The sequence below is a fragment of the Tympanuchus pallidicinctus genome, unplaced genomic scaffold (genome assembly GCF_026119805.1).
Source record: "Tympanuchus pallidicinctus isolate F22 unplaced genomic scaffold, pur_lepc_1.0 scaffold14, whole genome shotgun sequence".
Lineage (NCBI taxonomy): Eukaryota > Metazoa > Chordata > Aves > Galliformes > Phasianidae > Tympanuchus > Tympanuchus pallidicinctus.
Genome location: NW_026294659.1, coordinates 11,453,402 through 11,473,872, shown reverse-complemented (window position 1 = coordinate 11,473,872; position 20,471 = coordinate 11,453,402). Strand labels below are relative to the sequence as shown.

Below are 20,471 nucleotides of genomic sequence, written 5' to 3'. Positions count from 1 at the left end.
TCTTTCCAAACTGAATTGCAGTTAAAGAGTGAAATAATACCTTGCATTGTTTTTGTTTTGTTTTATTTTTATTTTTAAAGCAATGTCTAAATAGATGTAAAAAGTAGACCTGCTAGCTGAAAACGTTACTGTTACGCATCTTCTTTCTGTGAAGGAATGCCCTTTCTCTGTGGAAATCATACCATTTTGTTCTGGATAAAACCCAAAGCATCATTTAGTGTGAGTGAATGGCTGCTGGGATTCTTTGACTGGAAAAGGTAACGAGTTTGTGACTTTGACACTGCAGGTATTCTAATTGATTCCATTTTCATGGTTTGCTATTGAATCATTTTTCACATCGTTCTGTAATATACCGTTAGATTAAACACATTGTACTAAGATTGTTTAATGAAATTGTAAGCGTTACAGTTCTAAATATACATGTTTTAAAAAGAAATCCAAGTTCTCTACTGCTGTGACTTTTTATTTTAACAAGAGATTACTTCCATCTCTAGCCCAAGCTGCTTTCCTTTAGAAAGACAGCCCGTTGATTAGGTGAAGGTAACGTGTGAGGCTCTAGGAGGGGCAGCGGCTTCGTGTCCTGCTGCAGGTCCCCTGTGACAGGCCGGGCTCCCGAACCGCACGGTTATCATGGATCCCCTGAGCCCGCCGGGGATTCAGTCCAGTGCCCTCTAAGGCGCTCTTAGCGCGAACCCCGATACAAGCAGCGCCGCTGAAGCCGTATATACGAAGGAGTAGGGGCGGGGCGGACGTCCCTCTGTCAGTCACAGGTTCCCGCCCTCAGCGCGGAGCTGTCCCCTCCCCTGCGCATGCGCGGTGCTCCTTCGCTGCGTAGCTGGGCGCGCCGGCGGCGTATGGTCCACGCGCTCTGCATGCCGCCATGAAGTTCGCCTACCGGGTGAGTGAGTGAGTGAGCGAGTGCGTGCCACTCGGCGGCCTCTGCATCTCCCCTTCCCCTCTAACCGTCCCCCTCCTCTCCTCACAGTTTTCCGGCCTACTGGGTACCGTGTACCGCCGCGGGAACCTCAACTTCACCCGCGATGGCAGCTGTCTCATTAGCCCCGTCGGGAACAGGATCTCTCTCTTCGATCTGAAGAAGTGAGCGAGACCTGGCGGCCGCCCCTCTCCTCCTCACCTCTTTCTCCCCGGGGACAACGTGCGGGGTTGAGGCCCGGCCCTCCGGTGCAACGTATGCATGAAACAGGCGTGAGCCTGCGTGCGCTTGCAGCCCGGAAGGCCAACGGCGGCCTGGGCTGCATCCCGAGAGAGGTGGCCTGCAGGGAAAGGGAGGGGATTGTCCCGCTCTGCTCTGCTTCTGCGAGGCCCCGCTTGGAGTACTGCGTCGAGATCTGGGGTACTAAGCACAAGAAGAGGAGAGCTGTTGGAGAGGGTCCAGAGGAGGGCACAAAGATGCTCAGAGAGCTGGAGTGCTTTTCCTGTGGAGTCAGGCTGATGGAGCTGGGCTTGAGCTGCCTGGAGGAGAGAGGGTTCTAGGGAGGCTTCATTGCAGTGTTCCAGTACTTGGAGGGAACTTACAAGCAGGAGGAAATCAACATAATACACAAATTGATAGTGATGGGATGAGGGGGAATGATTTTAAATCAAAAGAGAGGATGTTTATGTTAGACATTGGGAAGAAATTTATTCTTCAGGTGGCACTGAGGCATTGGCCCGAGCTGCCCAGAGAAGCTGTGGTGCCCCATGCCTGGAGGTGCTCAAGGCCAGGTTGGATGGGGCCCTGGGCAGCCTGAGCTGATGGGGGACAGCCCTGCCCATGGCAGGGGTTGGGATAATCTTTTTCGGAGGTAATCTTTAAGGTCCCTTCCTATCCAAACCATTCCATAATTCTAGGCATCAGGCCATATTTCACTGATGCTAGAGATAGCAGTCATTTCTGTGTTCTTGTACTCAATTTACTGTTTTGTCATCTCCTTGCAGTAATAAATGTGAAACATTCCCACTGGCCACACGGCACAACATTGTGTGTGTGGGGCTCTCTCCAGATGGAAGCCTTGCCATCCTTGTTGATGAAGGTACTTGCACAAATAATGTATTTGCTTTATAAAGGAATGAAATATAAATACTGCATGAAAGTAGGTGTTCAACCTTAGATCAGAAGTGCTCTACTTTAACAATTAATTTAGATTTTCTGGGGAAGGTTTTTTAAAAAACAACTGGTAACTTTGATTGCTTTTTTTGACTTACATCGTTAAGCATGCTATCTTAAGAAGTTTCTGAGGTACTTTATTATTATTGTTGTTATAATTTTCACAGGAAAAAGCTAAGCTTGCTAGGATTATGTTTTCTTTGGGCACTAAATAATCTCCTTGTTCTCCCTCACAGAGGGAGCTGCCTTGCTCGTCAGTTTGATTGGTAAATCTGTGATACATCAGTTTCATTTCCACAAGCCAGTGCACAGTGTCTGCTTTTCCCCTGATGGCAAGTAAGTGAAATGTGTGTGCTTTAGAGCAAAAGAACAGAAATTGCCTCATAAGCTGGTTGTAATTATTAAAAACATTCTGACCAACTAGGGAATTTTATTTGCTAATTTTGGGCTTGACCAGGGCTACTTCATCAGTAAAGTTGAGAGGAGAAAAAAAAAAAAGGAAAAGTAAAGCTTGGCAACAATCTGGGAAGGTGGCTGTCATACATGTTGTCTATGGTGGAACTTCTAGAAGTACAGAATGCTTGCTGTGAATCTTAACTATTCTTCCATGTTATAAGGAAGGTGGAAAAATGCAGGGGACTGTCAATTCATAGTGGAGCAGTTCTGCTGCTAGCTTGGTTTAGTTTAAACAGCTGTGTTACCTAAAAGGAACAGTTCTCTGAATTGAGTGGTTCTTTCCTTGTCCCTTAAACTTTAAGTCCATGGTCACTGAGCCAAAGTGTAGTGACGTGAGATTGTGGGAAGCATCAAAGGGTAAGAGGAAAAGGTGCAGACTTCCATTTTGGCAGTATTTCTCAGCTAAATTGACTTGAGATGATGGTAAATGAATTTCTTGCTTGGAAGTTGGAATTGCAGTTCTGTGTTAGGGAATTACACCGGCTGTGGGGCAACTATAAAGGATGTGTGTAACAGAAATGTACATGCTTTGTGCAAGTTGCTAATATATGGAGAAGAGAGATTGAAATAGAGTATCTGATTTTGAATGTTTGTAATTTACCTTCCTTTACAAGAATTAGTGAATAAATGTTTAATTATTCAACTTAATTGATTTTTCCAAATGTTTTCTGTTACATAGTACCTGCATTCTTGAAATTGAGGAATAGTAGCTATCTGCAAATAAGTTTTTGGCTTTAATTTTGAAGTATTTTGTGTTTATCGCTTCTGTAACACAGAAACCTTTTTAATGTTATGTTGTTTGGTTTTCTTGCAGTCAGTAGTGAAAAATAGCTTACCTTTAATAGTTTTGCCTGCAATTCTGCTTTTTTTTCCTTTATGACAGGAGGTTTGTGATTACAAAAGACAATGTTGCTCTTCTGTACCACGCTCCTGGGAAGAGACGAGAATTCAACGCATTTGTTCTGGACAAAACTTACTATGGTCCGTATGATGAAACAACTTGTATTGACTGGACTGATGATTCCAAGTGAGTTAAACTGAAATGCTGTGTACTTGCTCACTTTGTTAATGTTATTTGCATGTATACATGTATTTTCTTTGCTGTAAAGTGATTCTAGCTTTAAAATTTGGATTATACTGTAATGAAATACTGTATTATATATCTCACATACTATATACATAGTGTATATGGTATGTAAATATTGTAGCTAGACAGACTAGAAGGTGTGAAATAGGCATGTGTTAGGGACCAGTGGTGCATTCTTGCTTGAAAATGTCCAGTCATTCATAAAAGACACATGTTTCAAGTGTGAACATGGTTGACCCTTTGAGTGTATTTAATCCTATGTATCATTGCAAGAGTACTCATTTCAGTTTACAAACCTCACATGTAAAATTAATGTTTAAGTGCTGACTTGTCTTCCTGTGCAGAATGTTCTGCAGCCAGTCATGGTCTTAAAAACCAGTGTTCTAACTCAAATTGCCTTTTTCTTTTTTTAAAGGTGTTTTGCAATTGGAAGCAAGGATATGTCTACATGGGTGTTCGGAGCAGAGCGATGGGCAAACTTGATATATTACTCACTTGGTGGGCATAAGGATATAATAGTAGCCTGCTTTTTTGAAGAGGACAGTCTTGATGTATGTATACAATGATACTATATTCCAGAATTTTAGTGCTAAAGTAGCTGAACTGCAGTCTTATCTTTAGGAAAAGATCTGGCTATACTGTTTTCACAGAACCACAGAATGGACCGGGTTGGAAGGGACCTCAAGGATCATGAATCTCCAACCCCCCTGCCACAGGCAGGGCCACCAACCTCCCCATTCAATACCAGACCAGGCTGCCCAGAGCCCCATCCAACCTGGCCTTTAACACCTCCAGGGACGGGGCATCCATAACCTCTCTGGGCAGCCTGTGCCAGCACCTCACCACTCTCATAGTAAACAACTTCCCCCTGACATCCAGCCTGTCTTCCCTCCCTCGATTTAAAACCATCTCAACTCATTTGCAGTGATCATGAGATTAAAATTCCTTGAGTGTTACAAGAAGTAACATGATTAAAATGAAAGTAAGTGATTTAAAGCCCTCCTGCCACTACTCCCCCCCCCCCCAAAAAAAAAAAAAAAAATAATTACAGTTTTAATTATGAAAGGATTAATTAGCTATAATTTCAAATGGTAATAAAATTGCCTAAGTAAAATATAGTCCCAGTGTTAGAGTGTAGGCTCCCTATCCCTTTTGCGATTGTGTAATCATTAAAACAGGGCAAGAGCTTTCAAAGAAGTCTGCTATGTGATAATCATACGTTTTTGTTTCTGTTCTAGCTATACACAGTTAGCCGGGATGGAGCTCTGTGTGTGTGGCAGTGTGACACAGAGCTTGATGGTCTGAAGCCCATGCCCCCTAAAGAAGCTAGACAAAAGAACAGAGTAAAAGATGATGATGGATTTCTTGAAGAACCCAAGGGTGAAGAAATTCATGGAAAAGTCAATCCAAATGAACAGGACATAAGAGAGAAGGTTAAATATACACGTGTGGCAAAGTAAGTGATTTTTATTTATCCCAAGGCAGAGTTTTTGTGGAAATTTACTATGTTGGGCTTTTTTCACCATTTATTGCTCAGAATAATGTAAAACTGCCCAAGGTTTAGAAATTTATCATAAATCCCATAATAAATAGTTTTCAGTACAACACTTGTTTGTCTGACCTTGACTGTATGAAAGGTGGTACCTTCACATTCAGAATAATAAGTCAGCATAAGATTGTCAATGCAGTGTCCTTTAGTTAAGTCCAGAGGCTGTGAGGGGTTGCAAGATTGCCTGACTTGAAGAGGTGTTGCAATGGCAACGTTAGGTAAAATAGCTTGTCAGCCTCTTTGTAAGCTACTCAGAGATGCCTTTCTGAACTACCTCCCTGTCTGTCCACATCAAATGAGATGCATTTTACAAACAGTAATCTGGTCTTAAGATAGGTGGTGCATTTAGTTTTGCTGAAAGGAGCACAGTGTTTATAAGGAAAGTAGTCAGTAGTGAGAGAGAGATAGGATTCCAGAAGGGGTAACTAAGAGTTCTGGACATCAAGCTTCTCTTCCCAGTTTCTCTGACTGTAAAGGAAACGTATGGAAAGTGCCCTACCCCTGACTGTTAACTTGGCCTCTGTGGAGCACCATCTGCAGGCAACAAAGGAATTTGAACATTTGAGTGATGTTGAGCACCATCATAAGGTGCTTATAGTTTTAATTCCAGTAGGAGTTATACCTGCAAAGAAATGGAGAAAACCTTCACTAGACATATGGTATTCATGACTGTTGTCTCCATAGGAGGCTCACACATATCAGTGAATTTGTGAAAACCACCTGTGATGATCAGAAGAAAATGCACAGTGCAATTCCTCTGAGCTTAACTTTTGTCCCTTTTGTTGTGTGTGGTCAGCTGTCACTTCTGATAGTAAGACTACAGTAGCAGCTGTAAACATTCAGGAAGAGAAAAGGGAAGTGAATTAGCTTTTCATGAACTATAGGAAGTATACATATAATAAATTTCCAGAACCTAGTGCTTTTGAGGTTTGCCATAGGATACTGTTGAAATACTCAACCTGTATTGAAATGGAGTGACGAGAGTTCTTTTCTTTTACACTGTTTGCTTCTCTCATTTCTTTGATGCCCAGGTATTTTTTCAATAAAGAAGGAGATTTTAATAACCTGACATCCGCAGCTTATCACAAGAAAACACACCTGTTAGTCACTGGTTTTGCTTCTGGAATCTTTCACCTCCATGAGCTTCCAGATTTCAATCTGATACATTCCTTGAGGTGAGATATAGGGGTTAATGGTTGGTTGATTTGGGAGTAAGGGCTGTTGGTTTTTCGTTTTGCTTTATTTGCTTGAGAATACACTGTATTTAGTAATAATGGATTAATATTGGTGCACAAAAATCTTACACAGGAGCATCGATTTAGTGTTGTAATTTCTGGAAAGGCAGAATCATAGGTAAACGTGTTCAGTTTTGGGCCGCTCACTAGAAGGATAATGAATTGCTGAAAAGTGTTCAGAGAAAAGTAGCAAAGCTGATAAAGGGGCTAGAAGATGATGTCTGAGGAGTGGCTGGAGGAACCGGGACTGTTCAGTCTGGAGAAACAGAGACTGAGAGGAACCTTACTAGTGAAAGGTGGCTGCAGTGAGGAAGAAGTTGGTCTCTTAGGTGACAAGTAATAGGATGTGAGGAAATGGTCTCAAATTGTTCCACGGGAGATTTAGATTGGATATCATGAGGAATTTCTTCACAGAAAGGGTGGTTAGGCATTGGAATGAGCTGCCCAGGCATGTGGTGGAGTTCCCATCCCGGGAAGTAACCAGATGTGTGGACGTTGCGCTTAGGGGGGTGCTGATAAATAGTGATGGGATTGGTAGTGCTGGTGTTTGTTAAAGTTAATTTCCAGTCTAAATGATACTATGATAATAAATACTAAACAGCTCTATTATATAATTCGTTACAGAAAAGTGAGCTCTGAATGAGAAACTCCTGAATAGTAGTTGTTGGCCATAGATTCCTACAATGCTTTGGATTTTCTGTTGTTAGTTTCTTTGTAGCAAATAAAGCTTATAGAGAAAGAAAAGAAAAAGAAAATTAAAAAAAAAAAAATCAGCGTATTGAAAATAATCTATAAATTGTACTTAGATTGGAGAAACATGTGTATTTTTTTTTTTTTTCTATTGCTGTATGAGCTTAGCAATAGAATGCGTAATTTCCTTGTGTAACTTAAAAGAATCCACTGTTTTTTGAATTTGGGAAGGACTGCTCTGTTATTGATAAGTGTGTCTTTGTTTGGGATATGGATACTCTTGTCTTCAGTGTGAAAAAGGCAGTATCTGATGTTCCTGAGTATAGTAAAGGAAGGTTTGAATGCTGCTTTTGATGTTACAGTAATACATAAAAATCAGTAAAGTATTCAAAGGTCTTGCTTGAGCAGAGGAAATAAACTCTAGTTTCTCAGGAGTTTCAAGTTTTATCTCATAAGGCTTGAAAATACAGGTTTGTTTATTGGATAATTTTCTTTCTTTAGTATTTCAGACCAAAGGATAGCTTCTATTTCTATCAACTCTACTGGTGACTGGATTGCTTTTGGATGTTCAGGTTTGTAAAGTGTTTGATATATATTCATGGAAAAATGAGGAATGTTGTGGCAAACAAATCCAAATTCCTCCTTCCCTTACTGATTCCAAATGTTGAAATGTTGTTAATAATGTACAGACTCATCTCCATAGTGTCTGAATAGACATAGTACGCTCTTTTTTTTTGGGTTTCAGTCTCATGCACAGCCACCTCTGACACGTGGTGTTTTACAAAATGAGCTGAATGTTCATACATCTGTTTCCACCCAGTCCATAAAGGTTAGCATGGTAACTAAGTTTATATCTTCATGCAGCCCTGCTTTTCTTACCAGTTCACCTAGTGAAAAAATTAAAAGGTAGGATGTTGTCATCTCCTTCGCAGCCCTTGATGTTAAGAAGCAGAGGATTGGAAAGCTCCAAGCTACCTTGGTTATTCATTGCAGTGACCAGTTAATAAGGTCAATTGCCAGTAAGGTGACTGCGGTATCTTAAAGTTGAAATTGCAGAATGAACAAATGAATTGACGTAAACAGGAGAACAGAGTTCTTTCCTAGCATATTTCTGATTTTGTACATCCATTTGTTACAAAAATTGTTGATAGCACTGTTGTAGCACTGAGGATATTAAGCCAGATTCTGGTTGTTTAGGAAATTGATCTTGAACTTCTAGAATGAAAATGACTCGTATTAAAATCAATATAGAGACATAATACAACCTGTTTGCATCAACTTTTTTTATTCTTTGATTGGTAGATGCAAGTATGTGTTTTTTGGTGTGCATTAGCAGGTTCCATCATTGGATTCATAATTCCAGTCAGTCTTTATGTGTTCACAGGTTTGGGTCAGCTCCTGGTGTGGGAATGGCAGAGCGAGTCCTATGTGCTGAAGCAGCAGGGCCATTTCAACAGCATGGTTTCATTGGCTTATTCTCCAGATGGGCAATACATAGTAACTGGAGGAGAGGATGGGAAAGTGAGTGATACAAGATTACTGTATTATGAACTTAAATTGTAAAAAGGTAGTAAACACCTTGAATTTCCACTGTGTGTAGAAAGCTGTGTTACTGTAATTGATCCCTATATTTTTCTGTCCTTGATTTTCTTAGAAGTTTTGATCTTTCTGTACACAATATATGTTTTGATTTGTGGTTGTTGGTGTCCTCTGCAAATAGTGTCACGTAAGCTTTTTAGCAGCTCTTTGTTGTTGTTGCTCTGCAGTCACCATAAGCACAAAAAGATCTAATTCATCAGATGTTAGTTTATATTTGTCTGTGCTGGTTCCTTCATATATTGAGATGAATGAATTTCAATCAACCAGATAATTAGTTGCAATGCAGACTTTATTTCAAATAACTTATAGAAATATAATTCCTAAGCTGATTTTATCCTGCAGCGTACCATTGCAGAAGTTTGCTATTTAAAAGAAAAAATCTCATAAATAGCTTGTATTGAGATGGAAGCCTAGGTGGACAGATAATTTTAAAGAAGAGTTAAAAGTATTTTAGTGGAGAAAGAATGTTTTGTAGAGTAATCCTAAAATCTCTTGGTTCTTAAATGTGGTGAAGATGGCATCTTCTGTCCATCACAAGTTTGATGGGGAAAAAGAGAAGACCTGCCACTTCATGGTTTCTACCATTCATATTTAAAATCAACCAAGCCCGATAAATTTCAGACTGCAGATGGCTGAACTTCTAAGTTTTTTGTTTGAAATAACCTTTCAGTTGTAGCTTTTTGAAAGGGCTCGCAGTGGGTTTTGAATTTGGTGCTTGAAGTTGGCAGGTCGAAGTTTCAGAGACTGAGATGTTGATTGAGTTTTCCTTGAAATTTTAACTTTATTTCAAAAACTTTTTGTCTCCACTTAATTTCTGTGTTTATTTGCCTTTAGAGGTCTAATGACAAGTTGTAGCTCTGCCTCATTTGCGCAGTTTTTTCCAACTGTTTTGAACATTCCTTATGCTGTTCAAGAGTTTTAGAGCTAGTTATTCTTTTCTGTTATCTTATATATTCTTTCTGAACTGATGGTGGAGATTCCAGGAAGGCTTTTCTGATCTCTCTTGCAGGTGAAAGTGTGGAACACTTCAAGCAGTTTTTGTTTTGTCACTTTTACAGACCATAGCAGTGGCGTAACTGCTGTAACTTTTACTTCCAGTGGTTATGTTATTTTGAGTGCTTCCCTGGATGGAACAGTGCGGGCCTTTGATTTGCACAGGTAACTTTCCTAAAGCTTTTGTGTATTATTTAGTTGTCTTTTTTCCCCACCCAAAATGCAACAGGCTGATGATTCACGGTTTCAGGAACAAGTTGCAAAATGACGAGTACCACTTTATTGGTTTTAGTGCTTTTATTAGTTCAGCCTTTGATTCAAACTTAGATAGAAATTAGATATCCTATCACTCTATCCAATTTCTGTGAACAAAATTCTGGAGGAACTTTTCTCAGAGAAGCTGAAAATCCAGTAAGGCCATTCTCTGCTTCTGCAGTAAGTAGTATTCTCCTGTGTAACAATGTTTGCCATAGTTATAGTGATTGAGTCATTACAGTGCAGCTGTATAAAACTGGATGTGAAAGCAAACATGTGTTGTCTAGAGAATGGACATGTGCTGTGTTACAGAAGAAAAATCCTCGGAGTATTTTGGGCTATTTTTTCTACAAAATTAGTAATATTTTTTTGAGTCTTGGAATCGTACCAAGGCATCTCTTTCTATGCGAAGAATACTTTTTTCTGTAGATAGTTTAAGAGGTTTATAGTTTACTCCTGAACAGGAGTTCTTTTGACTTGGAAAAAAAAAAAAAAAATTAGTGCATAAAATGTATCTTGATCTACTTGAAATGTTTTTTCAATTTGTTTTTCACATTTGTAACAGGTACCGCAATTTCCGTACCTTTACTTCTCCACGACCAAGTCAGTTCTCTTGTTTGGCTGTGGACTCCAGTGGTGAGATTGTGTCAGCTGGTTCCCAGGATTCCTTTGAAATATTCATCTGGTCGATGCAGAGTGGGAGGCTGTTGGATGTAAGGACCCACCATGAATATTTGAGTAATGAGCTCTTTCTAGTTGCTGAAGTAACACAAATATTGCTGAAGTATTACTATGCTACCGCATTGGGAAAAAGAGTTTTCACTCAACTGGTTGTTCAGAATTGTTCTTTTTTTACATATTTTCTCAAGGAAATTAAGAAAGTGTAGGTGCTATTATAAGATCAATACAGATTGCAGGAAAGATTTCATTGGTGCAAAGTAGTGGCATGACTTTTTTTTTGTACGGTTATTTATTTATTTATTATTATTATTTATTTATTATTTTTGTACAGTTGTTTAATTTGGAGGGCTGGAAAACTATCAATTTCGATCTCCAGTGTCTTGCTGTTAGTTTGAAATTACTCTCTGCAGGGTACAGTTAATTAAGGAGAGATACTGTCATTTGCTGTTTTCAGTCCTTAAGCATGATACATCTGATGGCAAAGCAGATGAATTCAACAATTCATATATTTAATTTGGTGTAGATGGTGAATCACAGAATGGCCTGGGTTGGAAGGGACCTCAAGGATCATGAATCTCCAATCTCCCTGCCACAGGCAGGGCCACCAACCTCCCCATTTAATACTAGACCAGGCTGCCCAGGGCCCCATCCAACCTTACCTTGAACACCTCCAGAGATGGGGCATCTACAACCTCTCTGTGCCAGCACCTTACCACTCTCATAGTAAAGAACTGCCCCCTGATACTCAACCTAAATCTTCCCTCCTTCAACTTAAAACCATTTCCCCTTGTCCTGCTGTTACCTACTCTTTCAGAGTTGACTCCCCTCCTGTTTTTAGGCTCCCTTTAGGTACTGAAGGCTGCAATGAGGTCACCCCACAGCTTTCTTTTCTCTGGGCTGAACAAGCCCAGCTCCCTCAGCCTGTCTTCATAGGGGAGGTGCTCCAGCCCTGTGATCATCTTTGTGGTTCTCGTCTGGATCCCCTCCAACAGCTCCCTGTCTTTCTTGTACTGGAGGCTCCAGACCTGGACCCAGTACTGCAGATGGGGCCTCACAAGAGCAGAGTAGAGAGGGACAGTCACCTCCCTGTCCCTGCTGGCCACCCTTCTTCTGATGGAGCCCAGGATACCATTTGCTTTCCAAACTGCAAGAACACACTGCTGGCTCATGTGAAGTTTTTCATCTGTCAGGACATTATTTCTATTGAGAGGAGTGGGAGCTCCATGCTTGAAAAATACTTATTACTCTTGCTCACAGTTCTTTAGTGTTGCTCTCCTTCTGATAATAAGACAGGGCAAGAAGACTATTCCTAAGTCTTAACCTCTATAAAGACTATGTGCAAGCATGAGAGTGGTTACAGATACCTGTGCAGTGGTAGCACTTCCGCAATTCTCTTTTCAACTTATTTAAATAAAAAGTGGAGAATCAGTGGTATGTATCATCCCTCATGTCCAAAAGTTACCTCGACTGTGCGTGGACAAGTTAGGTGTAGTTTTATTGCTGTATTGATAGTTTATTGAATGCACACCGTATGAACTTGAGTTTCTCTTACCTACTTCTGTGTTGTCTTTTCTTTTATTAGGTCTTATCAGGTCACGAGGGCCCCATCAGCAGTTTGTCCTTTAACCCAATGAAGTGTGTTCTCGCTAGTGGCTCTTGGGATAAAACTGTCAAGTTATGGGATATGTTAGACAGCTGGAGAACTAAGGAGACGTTAATGTTGAACTCTGATGGTAATCTCTATTTCATATTCTATTAAGTATGAAAAAAACTATCAGAAATGATGCAACTGTCTGTCAAATGCAGATGGAAGCATAATAATGGAAGCAAAAGGTTGAGTAGTTCTCTGCAGTGCAGGAAATCCTTTTTATATGTTACCAGCTCTAGCTATATGGTTAGCTAAACATACGTATGTTGTCCAGAGGAGAGATACTGTGATACTTGTTAATCATTAGCTGCTTGTAGTAGTTGAGGTGACATGCTTGAAAAATAGGGATTTTTTTTTTCTTAGGTAAACATAGGATCTTTTTCTAGGAAGAGTTCAAGCTGTACTTTAACCGTTAATTGAATTCTTTGCAGTACTTGTTGTTGCTTTCCGGCCTGATGGCAAGGAGCTTGCAGTTGCTTCTTTGAATGGACAGATAACATTTTGGGATCATGAGAATGCAGTCCAAGTTGGCTCAATTGAGGGAAGACATGACCTTCAAATGGGAAGGAAGGAGCTCGATAAAATCACTGCCAAACAATCAGCCAAAGGGAAGTAAGTAAGCGAGATAGCAGTTGAAAAGAGGGAGCTGTGCTGGTATTTGCTTTAGAGTTGGGTTGTTCTTGCACTTATTTTTTACATGAAGATTTCAGAGTGCATCTGCTGTTCAGCTATTTTGATTCTGACTGGATTTTAAAAGATTTCTGGTGTTGACATCTAGATGTACGTTTTTTTACTGTGTTGACCATCTGATCAGCATCGCTCTGATCATCTGTTCTCTTCCACAAGTTTGTGTTTCCAGTATAATGTTAAGATTGTTGTAAGTTTCTCAGTTAACAAATATGATGGGTCTTTAAATTGGATATGTTGTTATGTAAACATTATCTATCTATGACTGTGTAGGAAATTTTTTTTAAATAAATGTAAACATGCTGTGGGATTATTACGAGTTACTGTGTATGTGAAATAGTTTTTAAAGGCAACTCGAATTTATTTGCTTTCAGATACTCTAATACAGATGTCTTGTGTTTCATTCCTCTCTTTTTCCATTGCTGCTCAAACCTCCTTTTTCCTTCCTGTTGCTTCCCCTCAAATCTAAATAATATTTTTTAAAATGTATTTTTTGGTGGTGAGTTCAACCACCTTCTTTCTCTACATACCTCGGTGTTTTTTTCTCTCTTCTTACCATTCTTAGTGTCTCACAGAGTATAATTGAAAGCTCATTTGCAGAGTTGCAGCAGGGCACAGGCGTATTGACATACTTGAAAAATCTTGAAGTTTTAATTTGCTTGTGATTTCATACACAGTAAAGCGCTGAAAGTATTTGATTGTGGTAAAATGTGTTAACATGTGAATGAAGAGCTCTACTACTTTTACAATTGAATGGTTTTATTCTGTATCTTCACGCTGCACTTTTGTCTTTTGGCTCAAAGTGGCAGTGAAATTAACAATTTTTTCTTTTTTTTTTTTTTTTACCAGATCTTTTACCACTCTGTGTTACTCAGCAGATGGACAGTCCATTTTGGCAGGTGGACTGTCAAAATTTGTCTGTATTTATAATGTCAAAGAACAGATTCTTATGAAAAAATTTGAGATCTCGTGCAACCTTTCTTTAGATGCAATGGAGGTATGTGGCTGTAGTGGTCAGTTTCACCCCTTACAAAGCCAAAGCTTTGATTTTTTTGGGTGTAACCTCTAATTTAAATAGGATCCCTGAATATTTTGATAAATGTGGGTTTGTTTTCTTTGCTTTGTGCAGGAGATGTAAGGAGAAGTTATTTCTTAGGAAATAAAATTGTTTCCTGAAATTTATCTCATTAGAATCTTTCTGGATTACTATATGTTTGTGTTAAGCAAAATTCTTGTAAGCATAGTTAGCCAGTTAACTTAGAATTAATAAAAATATTAATGATTGATATTTTGTACTAAGCTGATTTTCCTGTGTCAGTTTCTTGTCTTAGTAAAGAAATGAAGGAATTTAGGGTGGATGCAGGAAAGTATCACTGAATTTTGCACACACTGTTTCTAAATAGTGCCAGATGTAAAGTTAAGTTCCTTTGAAAGTAAAGTAAATGATGAAAACTATTGAAAGAAAAAAATTCCAGTAAGACTTCTTAATATCCCTTTACCTGGAGGAATAATGATTGCTCAAATGTTTACGTCAAGCTGTATTTGGCTGTGGTTCCAAATGTGTTTCTGACAACAATTGTTTGTAAAGCAGTTTTCATTTCTATTCTCTGCCCCTTATTGTGCCAGCATGGCTTTACACATAGTGTGAAAGAATACCAGGAGTGAGCCAACCAGAAAAGAATCAAGGAGGAGGTATGCAAAAATTGAGGGAGAGTTGCATCCTGAAGCAAAACTTCAGTAACTGACAATATAGCTGTTAATTTTAGAACAGTGAGATTGTGGAAGGGGAGGAAAAGCTGAACTTTCTTTGAGGCAATTGTGCACCTTTAGGTATTATAACATTGTAATGATATCAAACCACAGTCTGAGGTTTCTTACTCTATGGCGGTAAGAATGAGGCATCTTGATTCTGATACATGGTTGCATACGGTTGCCCACTATTATGAACTAGCAGTTTTCTTGATGATTTTGGAAGAACTTTATTCCAACTGTACAAAGAAATAGTCACTAAATTCTTGAATGCTAAGGGATGTTTTCAGTTAATACAGGTGTTGGAGAGGAGATTGTGCAGTGAATGGAACTTCTGTGTTTTTATAGGAATACTTAGATCGGAGAAAAATGACTGAATTTGGCAGCATGGCTCTGATAGATGAAGGCACTGGAGATGAAGACGGTGTTGCTATTCCTCTTCCTGGAGTAAAAACAGGTATGGCTTTTGACCTTGCTGTCTTTGTGAGGATCAAAATTCTTTATTCCTAAAGTAGATGCCAGGTATGAAGACTTTGAACTGTCCAGCTCAGTTTTTGTGGTATGCTTGAACTCTCTGTGGCTTCAAAGGTTTGTTACACATGTACCACATTCAGCACTATCTGGAAAAACTTTTAAGACCCATTTTTATTTTCCAGTTCCTTGCTATGTCTCTGATCTTTCAAATGACACGGCAAAATTCAATCCTGCCACTTTGTTTAGCTTATTTTATGATCTCTTGGGCAGAGACCATATCTTTGAACTGCCAAGTTTTGACATGTCCACATTGTTCAGCCTAATTCTAACTATGCTGTTATCATTGATAGGCAGACCATGAACTTTTGGAAGCTATATTAAATCAATTTGCAACTTCTCTTTTAGGTGACATGAGTTCTCGACACTTCAAACCAGAAATAAGAGTAACTTGCCTGCGATTCTCTCCTACAGGCAAGTATTGATGAGTGTATGATTTATTTCTTTTCCTTCTGTATGAAGTAAACAGACGAGTAGAAGAGCAAAGGAGTGCAAATGCCTTTGGAGATGGTCTTGCTAGGTTAACAGTCCCATCTCTTACTCAGTAGATAATTGGGAAGCTTACGTATATATTGCATTCAGGTGGTATTCTTCACAAGCACTGCCATTGCTGACGGATCCATCAGTGATGCACTATTTTCTGTCATACATGTTGTAAGCAGCTGAGCATCATTTGTTTGTTAGTTCTGTTGTGCTCGCATCCTAGAAAACCTAGCTTTGTTCTTAAAAAGTCTTACTTCCTTTTCTAGGACGAAGCTGGGCAGCTACCACCACCGAGGGTCTTCTTATCTATTCGCTGGATGCTGGGTTAATTTTTGATCCTTTTGAGCTGGACATTGATGTTACACCCAGCAATATTCGCAAAAAACTGCATCAGAAAGAATACTCTATGGCTATTGTCATGGCCCTTAAGCTAAATGAAAAGAAGTTAATTCAGGAGGTTATAGAAGCCATACCTGGTAATGAAGGTAAGTGGATCTTCTGTGAAATTTGAGCTAATTGTGAGCAGGGATGTTTAAGCCAAATAAAGTGAAGCATAAATTTTCCCAGAAAGGGGAAAAAAAAAGTGAACTTTCAAGGACTCCAGTCTTTTTACAGTTGCTAAAGACTAGGAGAGAAAAAATAATCTTCTGCATAGGAAAAAAAAAAAAAAAAAAAAACCAACAACAAAAAAAAATTGACTTTGTGGTATTAACTTGTTACAATTTTACCAGTCTGCTGTGTGGTCATCTAGTGACTTTAGAACATGGACTTTGATCAGGTCCAGATTTATGCCAACTTTTGCATCCGTGTAGATAAAGCAAGTGTTGTTAGAAGGACTTACCAAACATGATTTAGCTGTGTGCCTGTGTGATGAAGAGAATCAGCTGATGTCAGAGCTCTACTGTCAAGAATGTAGTCAGCAGCTTGAGGGAAGCGATGAGTCTCCTCTGTTCAGCACTTGTGAAACTGTGTTAGGAGCATGGTGTCTAGTTCTTACTATCTCATGCAAAATGGATATTGTTGTTCTGGAGCATTCAGGAGGAGGAATTGGAAAACTATTAGAGAGCCAGAATACACGACAGCTGAGGAGATGCTGAGTGAGGGTGAAGCGTGGAAATTTAGGTTGCTGAAATCCACTGTTAACAGAAGGAATGTGGGACTGTTTCTTTAATAGAGAAAGATAGATTGGCTTGAATATTATGTGAAACTGTTGGAGTGGCTGCAGAGAGTGAGAGTTTGTTAATTTGAGAAACAATTGTATACAGTGAGGTCATCATTGTTCTGAACAATTATAAATTGTGCTGCTTCATTGTGACCAATTGTTAACAGCATTCAGGTACTTCCTCTGTGAGCAGGCAGCTCTGGATCTTTTCAAGCATCCTTTATTGCCTCTTGATATTACACCTTCCTAGTCCCACTTAACTCTACAAGAACTATAAAGTCAGGAGCAACAAAACTGTGGTTAAGATCACTTATGGATTAGAAGGAGACAGGTACAAGTTCTGGAGAAGATTGCATGTCTTGGATAGGAGGAGAGTTAAATTCATGCTATTAAATCCAGTAATGATTGGAAGGCTCAAAAGAGGCCTTGTAAGGCTCAAAACAGGCTTGCTGAGAGGTTGTGGTACTGTGCCCTAAAATAGAATATTGAACACTGAATAGATGCTAAGACCATGTTCTCTCTTCTGTTTCTCCGCATCCCTTCCTGTGGTCTCTTTCTTGTTGTTCCAAGTAATAATTCAACACCAATGTCTCTGTATTTTTGTTTTGTTTGTTTCCTCTTCACGCAGTTGATGTTGTCTGCTCATCACTCCCAGATCTGTATGTGGAAAAGGTGTTGGAGTTCCTGGCCTCTGCCTTTGAGATATCCTGTCATTTAGAGTTCTATCTTATTTGGGCTCATAAGTTGCTCATGCTGCATGGACAGAAATTAAAAACAAGGTGAGCTGCTGTGAAAATGAAAAAAGCTGATAAGGATTTTAACACTCCTTTCAGTTCAGGACTGAAATGGTAGATGCATACATAGGAATTGAAACAACTTGATTTTTACAACTTCTCTACTAACGAGTGTGTATGAGAACTGGGTTGCATTTGTGAGGGTAAAAGCATTTTTCAAATACTGTAGGTAAAACTTTCCATAGTTTGCTTAGTCTATAAACGCATAAAGATTTCAAAAGCACTAGAAGGATTTTGGGATTTTTTTTTTTTTAAACGATTATGTACATTAAACACAACTGAAGGATAACAAGCTTGTATTGGCTGCACTTCATAGAGTTAGCTTGTGATTATAGCATGCATTTTTACTAAGTGCTTTAATTTTTTTTTACCAAGTTTTTCTTCAGAACTACATGGGCTTGCTCTGTGAATTGTACTCAGCCTTCTCTTACTATACAGTTTGTAGACTTCTTGGAATAAAGCCAGGTAAACTGGAGGTATGATAGAGAGCTACAGCCATCTGAAATAGATGCAGGTTAAAGTAATGGTGCACTGTGTAACTCGTGGCTTACCTCAACATTAGTATTAATGTTGAGTGGCTGAAATGGCCAGATCAATTTTTCTCCTTTTGTTTCTATTAAAGTAGAAGTAGGGAGTTTAAAACAAGCTGTTTGTTGTTTGGAAAGTAAGTTATTACTTGGAAAAAATTGTTGTCATTGCAGCAAGCAGAATTTAGTTCTTTATGCCGCAGCTTGACGTTAAAAACTGTTTGGAAGTAGATTATTTGTATTTAAATATAATCATTTTTGGCACAATCAAAAGCAAGATGCTTTTGTTTGTCTAATGTTAAATTAGACAATGACACTTATGTTAAAGTTTTGAGTATATAGAAAAGTACTGTTTTTACACATAAATATAAATTACAATGCAAGTTGTACGTTTTCTCCACTGAAGGTCGCAGAAGCTGCTCCCCATGATTCAGTTTCTTCAGAAAAGCATCCAGCGCCATTTTGACGATGTGTCCAAGCTGTATGTATTGTTATATTTTAAAGTCTAAATCAAAACCCTTCACTGCACTGTAGAGTAATTAGAAGGACGATAATGTAGCATTAGAAGTTTCAAGACCCTCTTCTTTTAGAGGTGCTTATGCTTTAGGAGAAAAAACATCATCTTGTTTCTAACATGTTCTTATTTTTACAGCTGTGAATGGAATATCTACAATATCAAATATGCATTGGCCATTTCACAACAGCGGGGCATGAAGCGTGTGGCAGAAACATCAGTAGATGAAGACGACTTGGAGTCTTCAGACAGTGATTATCTCATGCAAGAAGTTCATGTTGATAATTTCACTTCCTAGTTATTCTTCATGGGAGAAAACCTAAGACAACTTAAATTTATGCAGTGGTATTCACTGGGACTGAGTGGCCCTCATAGTGGCATAATTTAGCTCTTTTTAACAGTGTGGGGTGGGCTTGCATCTGGGTTACAGAGTGGGAGAGATTAAGGATAGGCAGTGCCAGCCTCTGTCCATAATGCCATGACTGGTTGCTTGACAGCGCTGATTTCTTAGGTTTTTTAATTGTTCTCAATTTCAGGTAAGGTAAAAAACATGTTTTTATCTGTGAAGTTAGAAGTATGACTGGAAGAAATGCATTCTTTATTAAAAACACATTGTGTATAGATTAAATATTGAGAATTAATTTTAATGTGGCCTTGTCATACTTTGTGATGGACTCTTTTTTACCTCTGTTTTTATGTCATTCTTAGTGGGAGGGCTGCTTATTGCTCTCAATTTGTTTTTTGGTTGTTTTTTTTTTTGTTATAATACATGCATATTATTGGAGCACTGTTAGGAATAAGTGGACCTGGTTTTCTTGGTTATGTAACTCCCAATCATTGTTTATTAACATGAAAATTAGAAACTTCTGTTTTCCTTGCTTTTAGGAATTGGAATGGGACTTGGCTAATAATGACACTGAGGTTCTGAATGCAAAGAACTATATCCATATTTGTGTTGTTTTCAAGCCATATGTTGAAAGGGCTTTGATTTAAGATGCAGCAAATAATAACAATGAGCCAGGATTGATTTTGTTTTCAGTGTATTCTGTTCTTCTGGATTACTTTTCTGGTCTCTGTCTACTCTTGGAAAAGAGGTGTGAATATAGAGAAGTGCTACAGAGAAAAATAAATCTAAAGTATACACCAGACATGTGCAGTCAGTTCATATTGCATTTCAATATGTAAAATTAATATGCACTTGCTACTTAAATAAGCATACCAAATGTTTTGATTTTTTTTTTTTTTTTAAATTATTTTTTCTTCATAGAATCTTTGTTAAGGTTTTTTTTTGTAGTTGCTGGTGCTCTCTTGCCTCATGTTTTTTTCATGATCATAACTATGTTTCAGGGTCTCGAGACAGTGAAGGGAGTTGCTGGACTGGAGAGACACTTGTAGAAGCTGCTTTGTGGTTTTGTGTTGGGATTTGGAATTGCTTCTCATTCTCTTCCACCCCTCTGCTTCCTTTCCCCACCATGGCAGAAAGCAAGTTGCACAGAATAGAGGCATAGACATATGTAGGGAGGGAGTAGTACAGAAAGAAGGGAAAAATTCATCTTGGGATCTGTGTAAATCCCTGCATTGTTTAGCTAACCCAGAGAACATATTATGTGTCAGATAACATGATTGTGATTATTACTACTTAATTTACTGGTTTTCATACGCATTTCTTATTGTCAAACTTGCATTGTTTTGTTTTGTTTTTTAAGGACCATGTTCTTGTAAAC

At 38.9% G+C, this 20,471-nt stretch overlaps 1 protein-coding gene across 1 annotated transcript; it reads left to right on the top strand.

The window, feature by feature from the left end:
• The first annotated feature begins 777 nt into the window (after window positions 1–777).
• On the top strand, window positions 778–19,895 carry PWP2 (PWP2 small subunit processome component). Its single transcript, XM_052674234.1, has 21 exons — window positions 778–898; window positions 986–1,098; window positions 1,939–2,033; window positions 2,344–2,443; window positions 3,447–3,590; window positions 4,066–4,201; window positions 4,889–5,106; window positions 6,231–6,374; window positions 7,626–7,696; window positions 8,509–8,645; window positions 9,733–9,881; window positions 10,537–10,684; window positions 12,235–12,385; window positions 12,732–12,912; window positions 13,837–13,984; window positions 15,085–15,193; window positions 15,616–15,681; window positions 16,017–16,235; window positions 17,541–17,691; window positions 18,640–18,714; window positions 18,886–19,895. The coding sequence occupies exons 1-21, from the start codon at window positions 881–883 to the stop codon at window positions 19,043–19,045; spliced, it is 2,733 nt and encodes a 910-aa protein (XP_052530194.1). The 5' UTR covers window positions 778–880; the 3' UTR covers window positions 19,046–19,895.
• The last annotated feature ends 576 nt before the right edge of the window (window positions 19,896–20,471 follow it).

What these genes read in the sequence shown, in the direction of transcription:
- PWP2 (XM_052674234.1), top strand. An exon ending in AGAGTGGGAGGCTGTTGGAT is followed by an intron (nt 10,685 to 12,234) that starts GTAAGGACCCAC and finishes TTCTTTTATTAG; the next exon opens with GTCTTATCAGGTCACGAGGG. An exon ending in TTTCTTTAGATGCAATGGAG is followed by an intron (nt 13,985 to 15,084) that starts GTATGTGGCTGT and finishes GTGTTTTTATAG; the next exon opens with GAATACTTAGATCGGAGAAA.